This window comes from Montipora foliosa, chromosome 11, assembly GCF_036669935.1.
Source record: "Montipora foliosa isolate CH-2021 chromosome 11, ASM3666993v2, whole genome shotgun sequence".
Classification (NCBI taxonomy): domain Eukaryota; kingdom Metazoa; phylum Cnidaria; class Anthozoa; order Scleractinia; family Acroporidae; genus Montipora; species Montipora foliosa.
In genome coordinates, this window is record NC_090879.1 from 48,525,357 (window position 1) to 48,542,856 (window position 17,500).

Consider the following 17,500-nt stretch of genomic DNA (forward strand, 5'->3'; position numbering starts at 1 on the left):
ACGCGCTTGAAGCACAAGATTGATGGTTTTCAAATAAATAAAGCGATACTGTGCTTACGGGAAAAGGCAATCGAACACTTAATTCCCTACTCCTACACCACTTTAAAAACCTTTTGATGACCCTAAGGTAGGCTTTAGTTGTAGAGTTCGCCCGGGACTGTAACATCACACTCACGATTTGGCGAAAATTTGAAGACGAAAACAGGAAAGGTTCCCAAGCTCCGTTTGAACTAAGTATCTGAAATTACAAATAAGAACACTCCGAAGTAAAGGTAAAAGGTAAAGTAACTTTATTTAACGTCGGTAGTTCCTTCAGCTACGAGGCTGGTATCAATGGAAGCCGACGGTGCGCCCTTTACCCCCCTCCCTCTGTCAGTGCTCCGTTTTAAGGGGATTAGCTACACGGATCAGAGGAAAGTCGAAACAGACGTTGAAGTCACCGAGGATCGAACCGGGGACCTCTCGCTCCGAAAGCCGCGCACTAGCCAACTGAGCCACGACTGCTCCTGAAGCTCACGACTGCTCGTAAAGCGGGGTAAAACCCATGCAATTCATAATTCCAGAAAAACTAATTATACCGGGCGGGTGCCAGGTCACCCGTACAAGCAGCTGTACCAATAATCAGTGCCATCCCCCAATAAGGCCAGTGCCTACAAAGTCAGAACTGATTATTCTCACATTCCAAACGGGTGCAGTCACCCTTGATCTAAGATTGCCAGTGCCAATAAAATGCAACGTCACTGGTGCAGCCAGCAGAAACAGCCAAAAACCCAAGCAAACGCTAGAAACTAATCATAGCAGACAAGCTGGAAGGTGCCGCCACCCCCAGGTGTCACGAGCAATAATTCTAGTCAAGAAACTTCATCCTTAGAGCAATGACATGCCCCTTAAAGTCCTTTGATCCTAAAAGGGAATTGAGATTCCTATCATGAGTTAAGGATTGGTTCCCGATATGCATGCTATAAGCTGATATATACTTGAGATATTTACTTGTCAGTAGAGGCCAATAATGAGCCGAAGGCCAAAAGGGGAGAACAACGGTACCCACAGCGTTTTGAGACTTCATATAATGAAGAACTCTAGAAACGATAGAAACGGGCGGGACCACCCAACAGTTCTCTCCTCGAAGTGGCTGAATAAAGAAGTCGATACCCGCCGTGTTGGGATTCCAAAACCTAGAAAAGAATCGGGGTAGCTTATGATTATAATAATTAGCAAAACAATCTACGGAATGCGGCCCCCAGCGCTCATTTAGGGACGAAAACAAATCACTGGTAGTCTGCCAATCATCGACGTCTCGACTAATGTAATCAGCCTGTTGATTTAAAGTGCGGGGAATCCACTGTATGTCCAGGTAAATCCCTGACTGAACACAAATATCGAAAATTCTTCTGGCAATTTTGTGCAAGTCCATCTTCATGCTACCTACTTCAACGATTCTGGCAGCAGCTTGACTATCGGTAAACCACTTGACATGTGATCCTTTAAGGACTGGGGCAAACGAACGCAAAGAAAATTCTATCGCACATAACTCCCTCCACGTGGAGCTCTGTAGACTCTCCGAATCCGTCCACATTCTATGGCACACGTACTCGTTATTGAAGCCAATAACAGAACCACAACCCGTAGCACTGGCGTCAGAATAAACAAATGAACTAGAGCAGGTATATGCGAAACAATGTCTGTTGTTAATATTGCTAAGATTTGTTTTCCAAAAATACAATTCCTCCTGACAGTAATCGTCAAGGTAAAACTCCGTATCCCAACGGTCATTACACAAGGTGGACATGACACAATGTCTTGTCATAATTATACCAATATTACCAACGACAGGACCCGTTGAAATAATTTGACCTGTAAAAGAAGCCAAACTTCTCGCCGAAACCTTAAAGTTTGAGTTGATAATATGGTCAATGGTTTTTAAAATCTTCGTAATCCTTCTATCTACAATTTTTAAAGTGCCCAGGATCGAATTCCAAGTCAAGCCTAACCAGTCTAAAACCTGCGTGGGCTCCCATACCGACTTCTCATCGTTAGGTATAAACCCTGCACTGCTCAAGTCGTTTCTAACAGCTCGGGCAGTAGCGTGACAGTCTTGTTTATCTTGGACTATGCCCCAACCATCATCTAGAAAGATGGCTATACAGATACCCTGTAATCTCCAGCGTTTTACCAAAGGTTTCAAGAGCTTAGTAAAGACATAAGGGGCAGTGGATAAACCGAAAGGAAGAACGGTAAATACATAAAATATTCCATCCCTAGAATCTGCGATCTCCCACGAAAACCCAAGGTAAGTTTGGTGTTTGGAAATTTCAACGTGGTGATAACCGCTTTTTAAATCGAAGGAAAACATATAAGACCCCTTTGTAAACTAGGAAAGAGCAACCTTCCAATCCTCGAATTTCACTCTTTGTTTAAGTAAACACTTATTTACGTGGCGTAAGTCCAGAATTAGTCGTTTTTTACCGCATGGCTGTACTGACACAGATAAGGGGTTAACTACCAAGGGTTTCTTAGCAACTACGCAGACACGCCCAGAGAGAACAAGCTCATGGATAGCTTGGTCCACAAAATCGGCATGGAATCTAGCAGACTTATTATTCCTGAGCTTCACGGGTTCGGGCGAACTAGCAAAAGGTAATTTATAACCGTTTTCAATTAGCGATAAGATAAAATTAGGCGCACCAATAGATTTCCAAAACTCGATGTTAGCTCTCAGATTACCCTTCACGCTTAAAGATAGCCCACTGTCCACTTCGAATTTTTCTGCAATTTCTTCTACCTGCGCTAAGTCTTCCTCAATACTTGATAGCTGGCTGGCTTGATTGAATTCCTGTTGGCTTGTTGTAGGAAGGTACTGGTAAGGAGTTGTGATTGTAGGACTGGTAACTGTGACCTCCTGGCCAGAAGGCAGAACGGCAGTCTTTGGCCCAATGACCGTATTTTCCACATTTGAAACAGCGGAACCCTTCATAACAAGCATCCCTACGGCCTGTAAATAAAAATAACAACGACTGCAGTAAGCTGGGCGGGTGGGTGGGATAAATGCTGAAGTATAAACTGCGTGGATCGCTAGCGTGAGTGAATATTCAACGGTCACAATGGTTATAAATACCAGGGACTAACCAATCAAAAGTTATGCATAATAAGAACAAGTGAGTAGGTGAGACAGGAGGCGCGAAGATATTGGAGCATAACCAATTACTGGAATACCAGCGGAAAATTCATCTTTAATAAGATTACAGTTCTAGATCATATTAACAGTAACCCTAATGCATGACATACACTATTGCGCTAATGTTTCGTTCTTGAAGATCTCAATTGAAAGTTCAAGATGATTTCCGGCTTAGTGGAGCAGATGAGTGGTTCATTTATGATCTAAGTGTTTCATAAACTGCGGTCAGTTTTAGACAATAAAATGATTATAAAACGTCATAGCTGAGACTTTCAAGTTTCGACTTCATCCAAGGTATTGACATATTTTTGTCCCGAGAAAATATGTAGGTGCACGGTATTTCCAAGCCATAGCCAGCCGCGCGATTTTCTCGCTTTCCGGTCACGACCACCTTTCCTTTGTTTGTGAGCCGCCAAACTGGAGAGAGAATTTGCGTTCTGAAATTGTAGAAGAGATTGTTGAGGAGAGTGATGACGACGAAGCTAGCGATGATTTTGATCTTCCTTTGAGGACTCCAGAGGTCAATTCTGTCAAGGAAGCTCTCGGTATTATTAATAAGTTAGCGGAGTTTTCTGATTGGCAGGGCAACGAAGAACTGTGCAAAGCCGTTGCACGCGTTAAAGATGTCTTTGTGGCTTCACAGCTCCACTCATTGAAACAATCATCAATCAAAAACTTCTTTATTAAGTCTTAAAAGACTTAGATTAGAGACTCAAAATACTGTTGTCTGAACCGTTACTGTTTTACTTTTTTTTATAGAGAACTGATATGTGATGTCATAATTGCGCCTTAGCGCTGTAGCGGTGCGTTAGCACTTTTTGGCAGTTGCTGTGCTACGCATTGTCATCTTAATAAGAAATTTGAAGTTTTTAATCCCTGTGGATGCGTGAATTATACCTTCGCAAACCCATTCTATGACAGGCAATAACTAAATATTATCTACAATACTATACTATACAACACTATTAATAACTCATTTTCATATCCAAACCTTTATGCTAAAAGCTCTCGTAAGCGACCAGCCTCTATTGTTTTAGGGCGTGGTCGCTTACGACAGCCCATTCTCGTAAGCGACCAGCTCCAGTTACGATCACTTTTTCGAATTCCCGAGGTGGTCGCTTACGAGAGCTTCGACTGTATGACCAAAAAACTCAATTCTTCTTTTTTTTTGGATTTCAAACCTTTGCTTACTAAACAGTAAGTGACCCAGGTTTTTAGCCTTAATTTCAAAAAGACGTCTCTTTATTTTTACTGAAATCTTCTATTTAATAGTTCGCCGTTACTAACTTTCAAATTTTGCTGAGCTGGATCGAGGACAAAATGACTTCAAAGACTCACTAATTTAAGAACGCAATGCGTGTGTACGCGCCGGACTGAATTTATATGCGGCATGGGGGTCAACCTCGTTCCCAGGGTCTCTCTTCTCTCCCTCCCTTGTCGTTGAGAAAAAACCCGGGTTCACGCTGGTCACGTGTCTCCCAGAATCTGGGAGGTCACTGATCAAATGTTTGTTAGGAGATGGGTGGCAATGTAGGCCTTGTCGACATTGCAAAGAAGGGAATCAGCACGCAATTGATTTTGTGGCCAGATAACCATTCACAAAACGTTTGACGGCAGTATTTTATGTACTACACATATGGAATTCGACGTGAAAGGAAAAAAGTTGTGGTCAAATCGATTGGACGCCACAGAAAATATCCTCGCGTTATTCAAGTTTTCACCCGAGTGAAGGTCCGGATCAGCGAAAAATGCTCATCGTTTGCGACAATTTTAAAGAAAAGAAGATTTTGTCGTGCAAGAAAACAAGCGAAACGTTTTATCCATGGGAAACAAACATGTTCAGCGATCAGCCGGTGTGCTGTTATTTGAGTTCTCATGTCACATATCGACCTCAAATCCATCAAATCAAACTGTATTAGCATGTGCAGGTATTTTATTTTGTTCTTTGATTTTCGTTTTTCTTTCGAATTTAAACAACGTGATTGCTAAAGTAGCAATCTTGTACAGCGAGTCGACAGTTTTGATTTACGATATTTATATTTCAGCAACTTCGTGTGAATTGTCGATTTCGTTAAGATACTTTTTTTTACCACTGCACAGCGCTTTAATAGCGTGTATTTTTTTTAGCCGCGGTAAAATAAAAGAGACATTTTTATCAAGCAAACGTAGTGTTTGGTGTATTCATTTATGTTAGTGTTTGTTCTGTAGAAGCAAATTTGGCTACTAACGAAATCAATTTTTTTAAAAGTGAACGTCAATCGCCGCTGAACATTGAAGTTGTCTTGTCGATCACAAAACCTCTTGCTTTTAGTTTGACCGCTTTTGTGGGAATTCATCTCCTGTGGGAATATAACATCAGGTCTTTTGACCTTGTTTGATACTTAACATCGTAAGATGAAGATTACGTATTCAAAAAATGCCTTGTTAAACGAATATTCTTTCGTCCGGTTGCGGTTTGCGGAATCAAAATATAACGAAAACACTACCCTAGTGGGAAAATGTTTGTCGACGAGTGCCACGTGACTAGCGTGAACCGGGGTCTTTTATCAACGACAATGGAGGCAGAGAAGAGAGACCCTTGGAACGGGGAGTTTCCAGTGAGTCTCGGGCTTTCAGACTTTTAAACTCGTATTTTGCGTAAATAGTAATTTGCATTTACTCGCTGAAATTTTAAGCTCGTGAGTACATGACGTCACTTTTCCCTAAATCCAACCCTCTGAGGTCAAACTGGTCAGTCAGGTGTAGGGCATGTAGTTCCCGGTGTTGTGGTCTGTCTTCTGTGGTGTATCATGGTTGGGAGAGTGAAATGCTGGGAGAGAGCCGTAAGTTAGAAAACTGTAACAGGTTATTACGTCTCCCTCTTTAAATAAAGATAAAACAAACAAACAAACAAACAAAAGAACAAGCAAACAAACAAACAGGTGTCAAGCAAATACTTTCAAAATCTGAAGAAAAAAAGGAATTGATTTTTGATCATACCAGCACTTAAAGATCTTGCTCACGTTAAAATTGTCGAAGAATAAGAGCATGCGCGCCGGATACTCAATTTCTCCATTAGCTCTGAAAATCCCTAATGGGAGCGGTCAATTAAGTAATTAAGATTGTGATTATTATGGCACAAATTTGTTTTGACAGTTTGTTTCTTTCTCCCGATTGGAGTTAGCGAAACACACGAGAAACTACGAAAGGGTCAAAAAGTGAGGGTGGTCAGTCTCGTTAACCATAATCGCCTTCACTGACCTCAAAATTGGTTAGTCAAGCAGATGTATGTGAACTAAACATAGACGCTTCAAAACAGTGCATAATCCGTTATCAAATTTATTAAGGATTGTGATTGCGCGACAAATTTGGACTATGGAAATCGCGAAACATTCACTCAGCCGATACAACGCATTCGTAGAAAGCTTAGTAAAAGGCGTTGCGAGAGAGGTCATGTCTTATTAAAAACTTACCAGAAAACGGATGCAAATATGAAAGTTGTGGGCCCAGATAATATCACTCGTCAATAAGGTTTGTTGCTACACACACTTGTGCTGATATCGAGAGGGTATGGCGAAAAACGCCTTACTTGGATTTATCCAGGCTAGTGTGAAAAAGATATATTTATAGTTTTGATACTGAAAAAATCCTAAACTTACGTTAGGTCAAATTGAGTACATTCTTCCTAAACTTATAACATTTTACATCTTTCGTTCAACTTTACCCGCCTCTTTCAAATTGACGTGCCACGGTCACAGTTGCCTCAATTATTCATTTGAGCTCTGTGTTTCGAGATGCAAACTGAAGTCAATTATTTATGCTACGATCAAACTTTTATAGAATGCAGACACCACTTGAAAACATCCACGCAGTATTGTTTTTGAAACATCAAAAGTTTCGAAAGAATCTAGGCTTTCACGTTTGTTTCAAGCCATGTGAAAACTAAAAACGCAGGCTTTGGCATCTTGGAAGTTTTAGTAATCGTTACTCTACATTCTGACGCTGGATGGGGTCTTCCTCTCTTCTTGCCCTCTTTCTTTTTTTCTTTTCATCATGTCCAACTTTTGCGCTGGAGGAGAGCATTCATGTGAAGATAGGTATGTTGCAGACCTAATGATTGCAAGCGAGCTTGGATTTCTCAAAAGATCTTGACAGACTACAATGTATCCAAGAGCTTTCCTTTTCCTTCCCTTTTTTTCTGAGATATATTGTTTTCGTTTGTCGATTACAAGTCGTGTAATATAAAGTCATAAATGATCGATAATATGTTTATGAAGGGTGGGACAACTAACTAGAGGCTGGTTTGTGATGGAATAACTTATTGACTCAGTGTTCTCATTCTCCTCTATTTTCACCCAAACCACTGAAATAAATAGTTTTATCCTTTTTGTTGTTATATAACTGAACAAAACAGGAGCTCTGTACAACAAAAACACTGAAAGCCTTCTTCATCTCCTAAAGTACGTAATTGATTACAACTTTTCCCACAAGACGAATCTTCCAGGCCATAAGTTCACAGTAACACCTGTCATGGTTGATGGGAAAGACCTTCTTTCTAACGGTAAGGAGCCTTTTCTTGTAGAAGTAACGAATCAAGCAGGTTGTGAATAGGAAAATAACTTGACGAAAAGCGCAAAACTGTAATAGCACTGTGATTAAGGCGTACAGTTGCCATCTTGCGACCTTGCACCTGAAAAATAGGAACAATTTTTTTTACACTTTTTTTTTAACAATCGCATGTCACCATAAAACGGGTCGTGTTGTACCTCACTAAAAGGTCTTCAGGATTGGCCAAAAAAACCAATAGAAGGAACAATGGATTTAGCACAGAAAACAATAGGAAGTACGGCACTAGACGACCAATGGAATATAGTGTTCAACAAGAGGTACGACCCTACCGCACAAAGAGTTTTCCATAGGTCTTTGTCGTTGGTTCCCATCTGTGAACCACGCATTTGTGAAAGTTACTTGTGAATTGCAATTCCAAGTTTCTTTTCGTTGACAACTGTCTAATGTTTTCACTTGCAACTTGTTATCAAACTCCTTTTCTCGTAGAAGTGTTGTCGGTCTTGTCCAATGCTGTATCCATCATTGACCTCTCCTGTGGGGATAAGAAGTCCTCAGATCTCAGCACCCTGCTTCGTGTTCCCATGGTGACCGTGGACCCTATTCAAGACACCACCCCGCGTATGTTTGTCTCGTCTATCAGACCGTCTTATCAAGTCGTTAATCAGGCTCTGTTTGATGTCATGGACTCCTTTTCATTTTCGAAAGTAGCCGTTGTATACGATGGTAAGATTGTACGAACCCTGCTAATATTTATCGTAATTCTTGTTCTTAGGAGAACATATTTGACTTCCGAGTTTTTTGTTATACAAAAATCCGGCTCTATTTCAAGGAAAGTTAGGCGAGGCTTCAAGCTACCCTCTTCTATATTTTGCTTCAATCAGCAATTGTCTCAGTTGCTTCATGCTGCAGAAACCGGGTTAAGCTCCGGCTGTGTGAGCACCAGTGACTCAGGGACTTGGCCCTTGACCTTGCCTTTGCCTTTCCCTTTTTGTCTTGGAGAGACAAAACTTTTTTCCTCCAGAGAACTTACTTTTTCTGTACTCGGAGAAAACGTTATCTCCAGAAAACCTCATCCCACTACCCTATCTCTCATTTTCCCCACAAAAATTAAGCAATGGAAAAATTTTCTTGGTTCACTTTCTTCGCAACGAACATTTATTAGACACTTAGAGAAAATTGCAACATTGCTTATATGTAATGCAAGTGTAATGTAATATTATATTCGTTAAAGTAAAGGGGTATTAATTTCTAAACGTGAAAATAACCCAAATAGCACGAAATTCAAAATCTTTACATAAATAATTTGATTCTTTCCATTTGAAAAATCTTTCAGGGCCGATGAATGGGTTCAAACAGATTGACATAACAATCATCAAAAACTGTTAAAGGGTAGCAAAAGATGTCAGTAACATTTGTAGTCTTAATGATTTACAGCTTCAAGAGTAAAACAAGCGTCCCATTTCTATGCAAAAGCTCGCCGATGGCCGCGGTTTGATATTCATATGATACCGGAACTTGCGGTGCACGATAGGGGAGAGTTGGGCAAGTCATTGACGTTTTTGCGCAAGTCACTCATAAAGGACATCATTTTGTTTTGTGATGAAAGGGACTTGGTTACGATTATGAATGAGGTAAACGTAAACAATGACCATCGCAAACAGTGTTAATTTTTTACTTGTCCATGATCGGGATGGAAGGTTCGATCGAAATAGGCGCCTTTGTTGTGATTATTCTCTTCGAAACAGTTTAATTTGCAATCAGCGCACTACTATGATACTTGGAAGAAATTCAGCTGTAGAAGAGCGAATGCTAGAAAATTGCTTTTGGAAAAATGTATTTCTTTTAACACCTGACTTATAGTTTTCAATTGGTTTATTTAAAATAAGATGACTTCATAATTCTTGAATCAACTAAAGGGAAGTCAGGTGTGTTCCGAAAGCCGGTTAAGACCACGAAAAGGGTTATAAACACCTCACGCAGACGAAGCCTATGGTGCCTTTGTACACTGTAGCCGTGCACCCTAATCCAACACCTACTGGTAAAAGTATTATTAAACATAAAATGAGAATTTCATTCCATAAAGGTTATTTGTACAAATCTATATGAAAAAAGCCTATACAGCCAATCAGAATGGCGTACAGCTCTTTCACGTGTGGAAGTATAACCAATCAACGATAGCGTGAAGGCCTTTCCAAGCGGATCACTCGTGCATCTCGTGCAAATCGTACTTTGCTATTGAATTAAATTAAATTTCCATTTGGTTCTATTGTTAGTGAGTTTTTGTTTCTAATTTGCTTTCAGAAAACTATTTCAATGAAAATTCTCGTCTTATGTGTAATAAACAGCTCACGACATAGAAAGTGCTTTGTATGGGGTTGTATTCACTCGTTGTTTGTGTCAAAAACCCGAACGAGCGAGGTACCTCGCTCGTTCGGGTTTTTGACACACAAACAACTAACGTTAACTATATTTATGGCCCACTGATACGTTCTCGCTTACTGAATTGGATTTACCTTTGATATTTTTATCACCATCTTGATTTTACAGGCACTGTATGTTGGAATCAATGACAACAACTACCGATGGATAACCAGTGAATTGGTAATTGAGACAGTGTAATCATTTGGAAAATAGAGATTACTTCATGAAAAATGCGCGCGTACGATTTTTATTCACGAGTTTAGTAGTATCAGGAGGGGGACATTGGGGTTTACGGTATTGCGGTATTCAGCTTTTTTTTTCATTTTTTCATGCGGTATTTCGGTAATTTAAAATTTTACGTGCGGTATCGCGGTATCATCTAGCCTGGCGGTATGCGATTTTTCATCATTTTGGCTGACGGTATTCGGTAAAAGAAGGCTCTTCACGGTATTGCGGTACGGTTCATTTGCCCTCAGTCTTCTGTCTCATAGACCTCATACAGGTCAGAACAGTATGCAAAACAAAACACAGTAACGTTCAGTAAGCTATAAAGGTCAAGAAGTAAGCTGTAAAGCTATAAAGTATATAATGGAAGGTTTTGACATAATGGTAAACTGATTACACAATTTCTGACAGTTAATCTACAATGTGATTGTATTTGCATCCAATGAAAATGAGCCGTTTCCTTTGAGTTAACTGACCCGACTTTTCGATCGGTAAACCGGTAATTCGAGGTCTTCGAGGTCCTCTCCGTTTTACGGAATGGCTGAGGCTGCTCCGGTTGACGAGGTCATTATTGACTGTGTGGCTTGTTTTTATGAAGAAGGCAAGGGGGGCGAACAGTATCGGAAGGAGAATAAGTTTCGAAGCGCTGTTGAGAACGGCGAAAACGCCTTGTGAAGTTGAGAGAGAGGATTTGGTAAGTTTGTTTGACTTGTTATGCAGCGTGTACGACAGCTTGACTACCCTAGACATATTAACCTCACAAGTCTCAGAATAGTCCCACATGTAATTATGAAAACTCGTACTAGCCGAGCGCGTGGGAGGTTCTTTTTGTTTTCGCGCACGCAAGGTAAAATATATGGGAGTTTATTGCTGTTGGGGCGACTTCCTGTATAACAATCAATAACAAGCTCAAAATGGCTTATAGTGTCCATAATGGTTTTGCGTGCGCTGACTTTGTCGAGGGTGGCCAGGAAAGGTCGTAAAGGGGGGTTAACGGAAATAAATTGGTCCTTTCACAATTCGCAGGAAATAAAATCGGCCTTTCACGTTTCACAAAAAAGAAGACATTTTTGCACGAAATTAACGTAATTTACGATTTTACGGTTGCTTTTGTTGTGCCATCCTTGGAAAATTCTCAAGGTCCTCAAGGTAGTAGTGACGAGGACATTGAGGAAACTGCTGACGAAAGTGCGCCAATGCTTCAAGGGGAAGCTCGGTATTTGCAAATCCGAAGCTCAGCAAACTTCCTCCTTACTACACGATCTGGATTTGGAAGAGTTATTCGTTTCAGTAATCGTTTATTGTACTGAAACAGAACGGAAAACTAGGAAACTGGTTTAAGGTAAGAGGATTTTTATTCATTATAAGACCTCACACTTTACTCCATGCTTTTTATTTTGCATTCGCCTACCAGAAGGTTCAAAGAATGCAATTTTCCTTTCGTGAAAAATAGCAAACAAGTTGAGAATAACTTCACCGTCAAACTACCAAAACAACTAAAATACAGGGACATATGTATACCTGCTTGCAATAAAGTAAGTGTGACCAATTATAAAGGGTCTAAATGCGGTACGGGTATTTCGTCGATTTTCGACACGGTATTTCGGTATTTGCCAATTTTTCTTGCGGTATTGCGGTATTGGGTATTCCCACCCCACCCTAATATCCCCCCTCTATCAAAACACGAGCGATTGAGCGCAGCGAACGAGTGAGTTTTCTGATACGAAACGAGTGAATAAAAATCGTACAAAGCCTTTTCCATGCTGTAATGTGTTTATTTCATAGGTACTGAGGTTTTTTTCGTGGTAATGTTTGATAGACAAATTTATTTCGCACAAATGGAGTGGGGCGATGAAAGCAACAAACAATGGTTTAAAATCGCCCAACCGACAATTTATTCCAAAGTAGTCCAAAGGGAAGAGTGTTTTTAATTCGTCGCTTGTCAAAGCTACCGGCCCTTTGGGTTTATTTCCCTTTCCTTGCTTCTCTAGTTGTTTTTGTTTGGAATAAAGAACCTCTCTGGTTTTGTCAAATACCAATATGCTTGCGGAATAGCCCTTTTTCTTCAGTTGTCGCTCCAAATTAGCCACGAAACTTCGAAGGAAAGTCCGCTCGTATTCATTGCCGTCTTTAGTGCGGACGGAGATGATAAATTGGTTGATGTATTCAGTATTCATTCAGCTCAACCGCTGGAATAACTTCCATTTTCCTGTCTACGACCTTCGTTTTCAAAAGTCGTTCAAGCAATCGTTCATCTCCTTCAGTTTTTTGAGCCGGATTTCTGTTTTCTTGTTCTAAAATGAATTCCTCAACTGAGCAAACAGAAGCAAACCTTCCCTCGGCCATTTTTCAAAGCGCGCGGTTTTTGTTCAACGGCTGTCAGATGACGTTCCATTCGATACGTTCATTCATCACTAGTGAAATTTCGTCGTTCGCGTTGCTGATTGGACGAAAGATAATTTTTCACAGTGAAATTTTGACATTCGTGCTCCTGATTGGCTACAATTAAAATCAGTACGAATTTTATTCACCATGATTTTCATGGATAAATCTCAGTACCTATAAAATAACAAATTGAACTTTCCGGAGGGAACTCACTTAATGGACCTGAAAATCTAAAATCATCATTTGATTTCATATTTTATTTTAAGAAATACGTGGTAACGGAGGACGTTTTCCCAATACAAATTTGTCCTAATGCATAAAGCATATGTTTGATACCAAAACCAGTGTCCCAACAAATCAACTGTACCGGCAAATTCGTCCTTCCCTGGGGAGAAGAAAAATCTGGTGTTCTTACAAACAAGAATATTTTGTTACGCTCGTAACGAACTTTACAAATTTACGCGGAAATGAATGGAAAAAACAGCTGAAGAGTAAGTTCTGTATGTGTGAAGTATCTTTTCTGTTTAATTCGTTTTTATAAGGAGAAGGAGAGGAAGTCTGTGGCCCAGCTTTCAAACTACCTCCACCTTCTTGCTTCCAACCAAGTGTGAAAAAATGCCCAAATTGATTTCCCTGTTTTGTTGTTTATGAAATGGGATGGTACACACTTGTATATACTCTTGCATTTATTTTTGGTGCACCGTGATTTCAGTTGTAAGAGACTTTTCCTCTGCTTTCTGTCAAAAGGAACTTGCAGGACCTAATAAGTCGAATCCAGCGATTCTTGGGATGGTGGGACTTGGGCTTCATCTGAGCAATGAGCGGGATGCTAGGATTCTGAAAGTGCGAGCCATGAGAGACGGTGGAATTGAACACTCACTGGTTGGTAGCAGTTTTTTTTCTTCAGAACGGCTCTCCTAAAAGACTGCTCTTTCCACTAAGCTTTCAAACTGCGTCTGACGTTTTATCATGACGCAGAAAACGTTTTGTGTGCGGAGAGTTTTTATTTGTCTACAGGAAAATGATGCAATTAAAATGCAAAAGAGCGACACGAGAGCACATTATTTCCAAGCCTTTTGCTGCGGGAAATATTACTCGCTTTCTGGAAGACGGTTTTGACGTGAAACTTGAAATAGACTTGAAAGCGCTTTGATGAAAGCTCTTGAAAAAAATGAAAAACGTTATAAAGTTCCTTAAGGTGGCTCAAACCAGTTTCAACACTTTCAAGAGACCTTGTTATTAGAAGGATTGACACTACAACGCTTGATCACCCAACAGCAATATTGTGGAGCCAAATGAAACATAAATTATTGCTAAACAAGATGCAGTTATTTTTGTGACGTAACAATAACCATGGCAACAGGAAAGCCTTGCAAAAACACCCTATATTTTGGCTTTAGTTGCTCGTATCTGAAAAACGAACTCGGTGAACCCAAATTTTTTCTTGCTCAAAAGTGATCAGCAGACCAAGATGGAACTCTATGCAGAGTTTAAAAAAATTTTGTGGAGCGGATTCAGATCGATTCAGAGCTACCTCAAGTTTTCAATTATTTAAGGTGTCTTTGGATTCGCTCCACAGAATTTTTAAAAACTTTGCAGAAAGTTTCACTCTAGCATGCTAATTACATTTCAGAAATAAAAAATGGGGTTCACCGAGTTCGTTTTTGAGATAGGAGCAGTTAAAGTCAAAATATGGGGTGTTTTGCAGGGCTTTCCTGTTGCCACGGTAACTTTTTACGTCACAAAAATAATCGAATCTTTTTCAGCAAAATTGGTTTTAGATATGGTACGATAACATCGCTGTTAAGTGGTAAAGGGTTGTAGTGTCAATCCTTCTAATAAGAATGTTTCTTTCAAGTGTTGAAACTGGTTTGAGCCACCTTAAGGTAGCATCTCACCTCAAATGTGACCATTGTGGGGAAAAAGTATTTTACGATAGCAAGATAGATCTTACCTATCTTGTTAAAAAAAATCGAGAAAGTGTTGTTTCTGCAAGAAGTTATGAACAAAATAGTGTTTTCTTCACTAATTGCCTTTAATGGAATGTTGACAAGTCATTGTGGCAATCTGTCAATACACCACTATCATGTTACATGCCATCCTTGTTTCGACACGGCCAGACCGCGCAACAATATTATCGCGCTGTTGCCATGTCATCCAGAAAAAAAGCGAAAGCGATCGAGCTGCCCTTTTGTACCAAAGAAATCCGTAAAACGAAAACAAGGAAATTGTTTTGACAAGGATTGGGCCGACAAACTTGCCGCCAGCGACAAAGAGTCCTATTATAAACAGCACGAGAAGATGTGCCTGGCAACTGTGTAGCGGTAATTTTGTGGCTCTATTCGACAGTACTGATCTTATGGACCAGAAAGCAATTTGTGTTGTTTCCTATCCAGTTTATTACCATTCTTTCCCAGCTGCTTGCTTCCTTCCCCGTCTTATTCTTCGTCGTATTTGTCCCAGTTACCTTTGTCCCCTTTTTCGTTTGTTTAGGCATTGCTAACGTTTGTTTGGCCTAGGATCGAGAGAATTCAGGGAATTGACTTTTTCCTGCAACAATTGAATATGCATCCCACCAGATATGATAATATATTGCATCTCATCTTCACCAATTCCCCTGAGGTAGTCATGATGTGTCCTGTGCGTCACCTAAAACAATAGGTATCTTCAGTGATCACTCCCTATTGTTTTTCGACCTAGAGCTGCGCACGAAGTCATCCGAGCGCGACAACAGAACTGTGTTTGATTATCGCAGCGCTGACTGACCTCTCTCCTTCTGATTGCTCCAACAAAAACATCGATGAAGACTGGCAACGTTGGAGTGACACCTTCCTCAGTGCGACCTCTACTTACATCCCGTTGAAATCATTTAAAAGGCTCAATGCACCGCCTTGGATTGACCGCGAGGTCAAACACCTGCTGAACAAGAAAGACACTGCAAGGCGTAAAGTTAATCTAAGCCCAATGACCGAGCATGGGAAACGTTTCGCGAACTCAGAAGAATTTTTAAAGCGCTAATAGCTTCCAAGCGCAAGGAATTTTTTCAATCGCTGGCGGATTGAGCAAAAACAAGTTCCAAAACGTTCTGGTTGGCATTCAGGTCAGTCTCAGGAAGTTCCAGCATTCCAAATAAGATGGTTTGGACTCGGGAGGGTGAACCTTGTGTCGCAGCTGATAATCCTGTCGATATTGCGAAGTTGCTAAACAAGTACTTTTACTCAGAGTTTCAGCGCCCGCTAAATGATGAGGCTTACCAGGCGCGGCAGGCATTGTCTGACGGAAAATGCTACACCAGTGAGATCAGTGAGATGTTTTTGTCTCCCTCTGATGTGCGCGACGCTCGTTTGTCTCTGGATGTAAACAAAGCGACTGGTCCTGATGAAATTCCAGCCAGGCTACTAAAGATTTGCGCGCCGCGTTTTTGTGGATCCCTGTGTGCTTTGTTCAATAAGTCTCTTAGCCTTGGGGATCTCCCGTCTGCGTGAAAATTATCTGACATCATCCCAATACAAAAGGGCGGAGCCACCAAGGAGACTTCCAACTACAGACCGATATCGTTGCAATCAGTCTTGTCCAAAGTGTTGGAGCGATGTGTTCACAATAAAATCATTGATCACATCTCCAGTCAGCTTCACAGACTGCAGTTTGGTTTCCTGAAAGGGAAGTCTACTGTTTCCCAACTTCTCCCTAGGGCACCTCCTGTTTCTTGTGTTTGTAAACGATCTGCCTAATGAAGCCACCTCACGAAGCCACCGCGTCGTTAGTGACCCTGCTATCGTGCTATCGTGAAATCAGGTCTCCCGATGACTGCGCATCGCTGCAATGTGACCTTGATCACATCTACAACTGTTGTAGTGAATGGCGCATGGTTTTAAACAAGTCCACATATGGGGTCCTGTCAATCACGGGGAACAAAAGCATTGTAAGCTCCACTTATCAGCTTCAGAACGTTGACGTCGAGGTTACCGAGTCTCAGAAAGACCTTGGGGTATTTGTCACCACAACCCTGAAATGGAACCAGCACATGCAATTTGTTACTGCCAAGGCAAGCAAAATGCTCAGTTTCATAAGACGAAGCACCTTCGACACCCAAGGCCTATCGGTTCGTCAGTCTCTCTACTCGGCCTTTGTGCGAAGACCTCTAGCTTACTGTTCTCAAGTCTGGAGCCCCCAGACAGTTACTCTATTGTACAGCTTGGAAAGAATACAGCGCCGGGCCACCAAACTGATTTTGTCTCTACCCTTCAGGACAGATATGAGCTACATACCAGGCTACTTAGATTAGGACTTGTGCCCCTGTGTTACTGGCACGAATACTTGGACCTTGTAGATCTTTTCAAGTCCACGGCAAGCGATCCATACATCTCTGTAAATATTCCTATGAGAACCACGCGTCGCAAAGATCCGTCAAAAGGCTTAATTGTAAATATACCGAGATCTAAAACCCGTCACTTTTCAGAGCAGTTATTATTGTAGAGCTCCGCGTGTATGGAATATTCTACCACCGCATCTCAGACTGTAGCATTCCCATAAGCAAATTCAACAAGGAACTTTATTCTTGTTATATGAGCTTGACCAGTCTCTATTTTGATATCGATCGGCCTCAAACGTTTAAATCTGTAAAATCAAGTGCCACGCCTTGTCAGCCTATTCCATCGCTTGCTGTTTCGACTTGCTGTGTTTAGCCTTATTTTTTTTGTTTATATATTGTTGTAATTTTAATTAGTTAAATGAACGGGGATCTTT

At 40.8% G+C, this 17,500-nt stretch overlaps 1 protein-coding gene across 3 annotated transcripts in view; it reads left to right on the top strand.

Moving 5' to 3' along the window:
* LOC137976380 (glutamate receptor ionotropic, kainate 2-like) overlaps positions 1-17,500 on the top strand; it is a 51,743-nt gene that overhangs the window by 13,176 nt on the left and 21,067 nt on the right. The window contains exons 1-6 of one of the 3 annotated variants that reach the window (XM_068823720.1): positions 6,999-7,251; positions 7,569-7,715; positions 8,210-8,446; positions 9,158-9,354; positions 10,271-10,324; positions 13,502-13,636. In XM_068823720.1, the coding sequence (XP_068679821.1) occupies positions 7,161-7,251; positions 7,569-7,715; positions 8,210-8,446; positions 9,158-9,354; positions 10,271-10,324; positions 13,502-13,636 (861 nt within the window). In that variant the 5' untranslated portion in view covers positions 6,999-7,160. Of the gene's footprint in view, positions 1-6,998; positions 7,252-7,568; positions 7,716-8,209; positions 8,447-9,157; positions 9,355-10,270; positions 10,325-13,501; positions 13,637-17,500 lie in introns of those variants that run through there. The other 2 variants (XM_068823721.1, XM_068823722.1) reach the window with 2 other exon arrangements.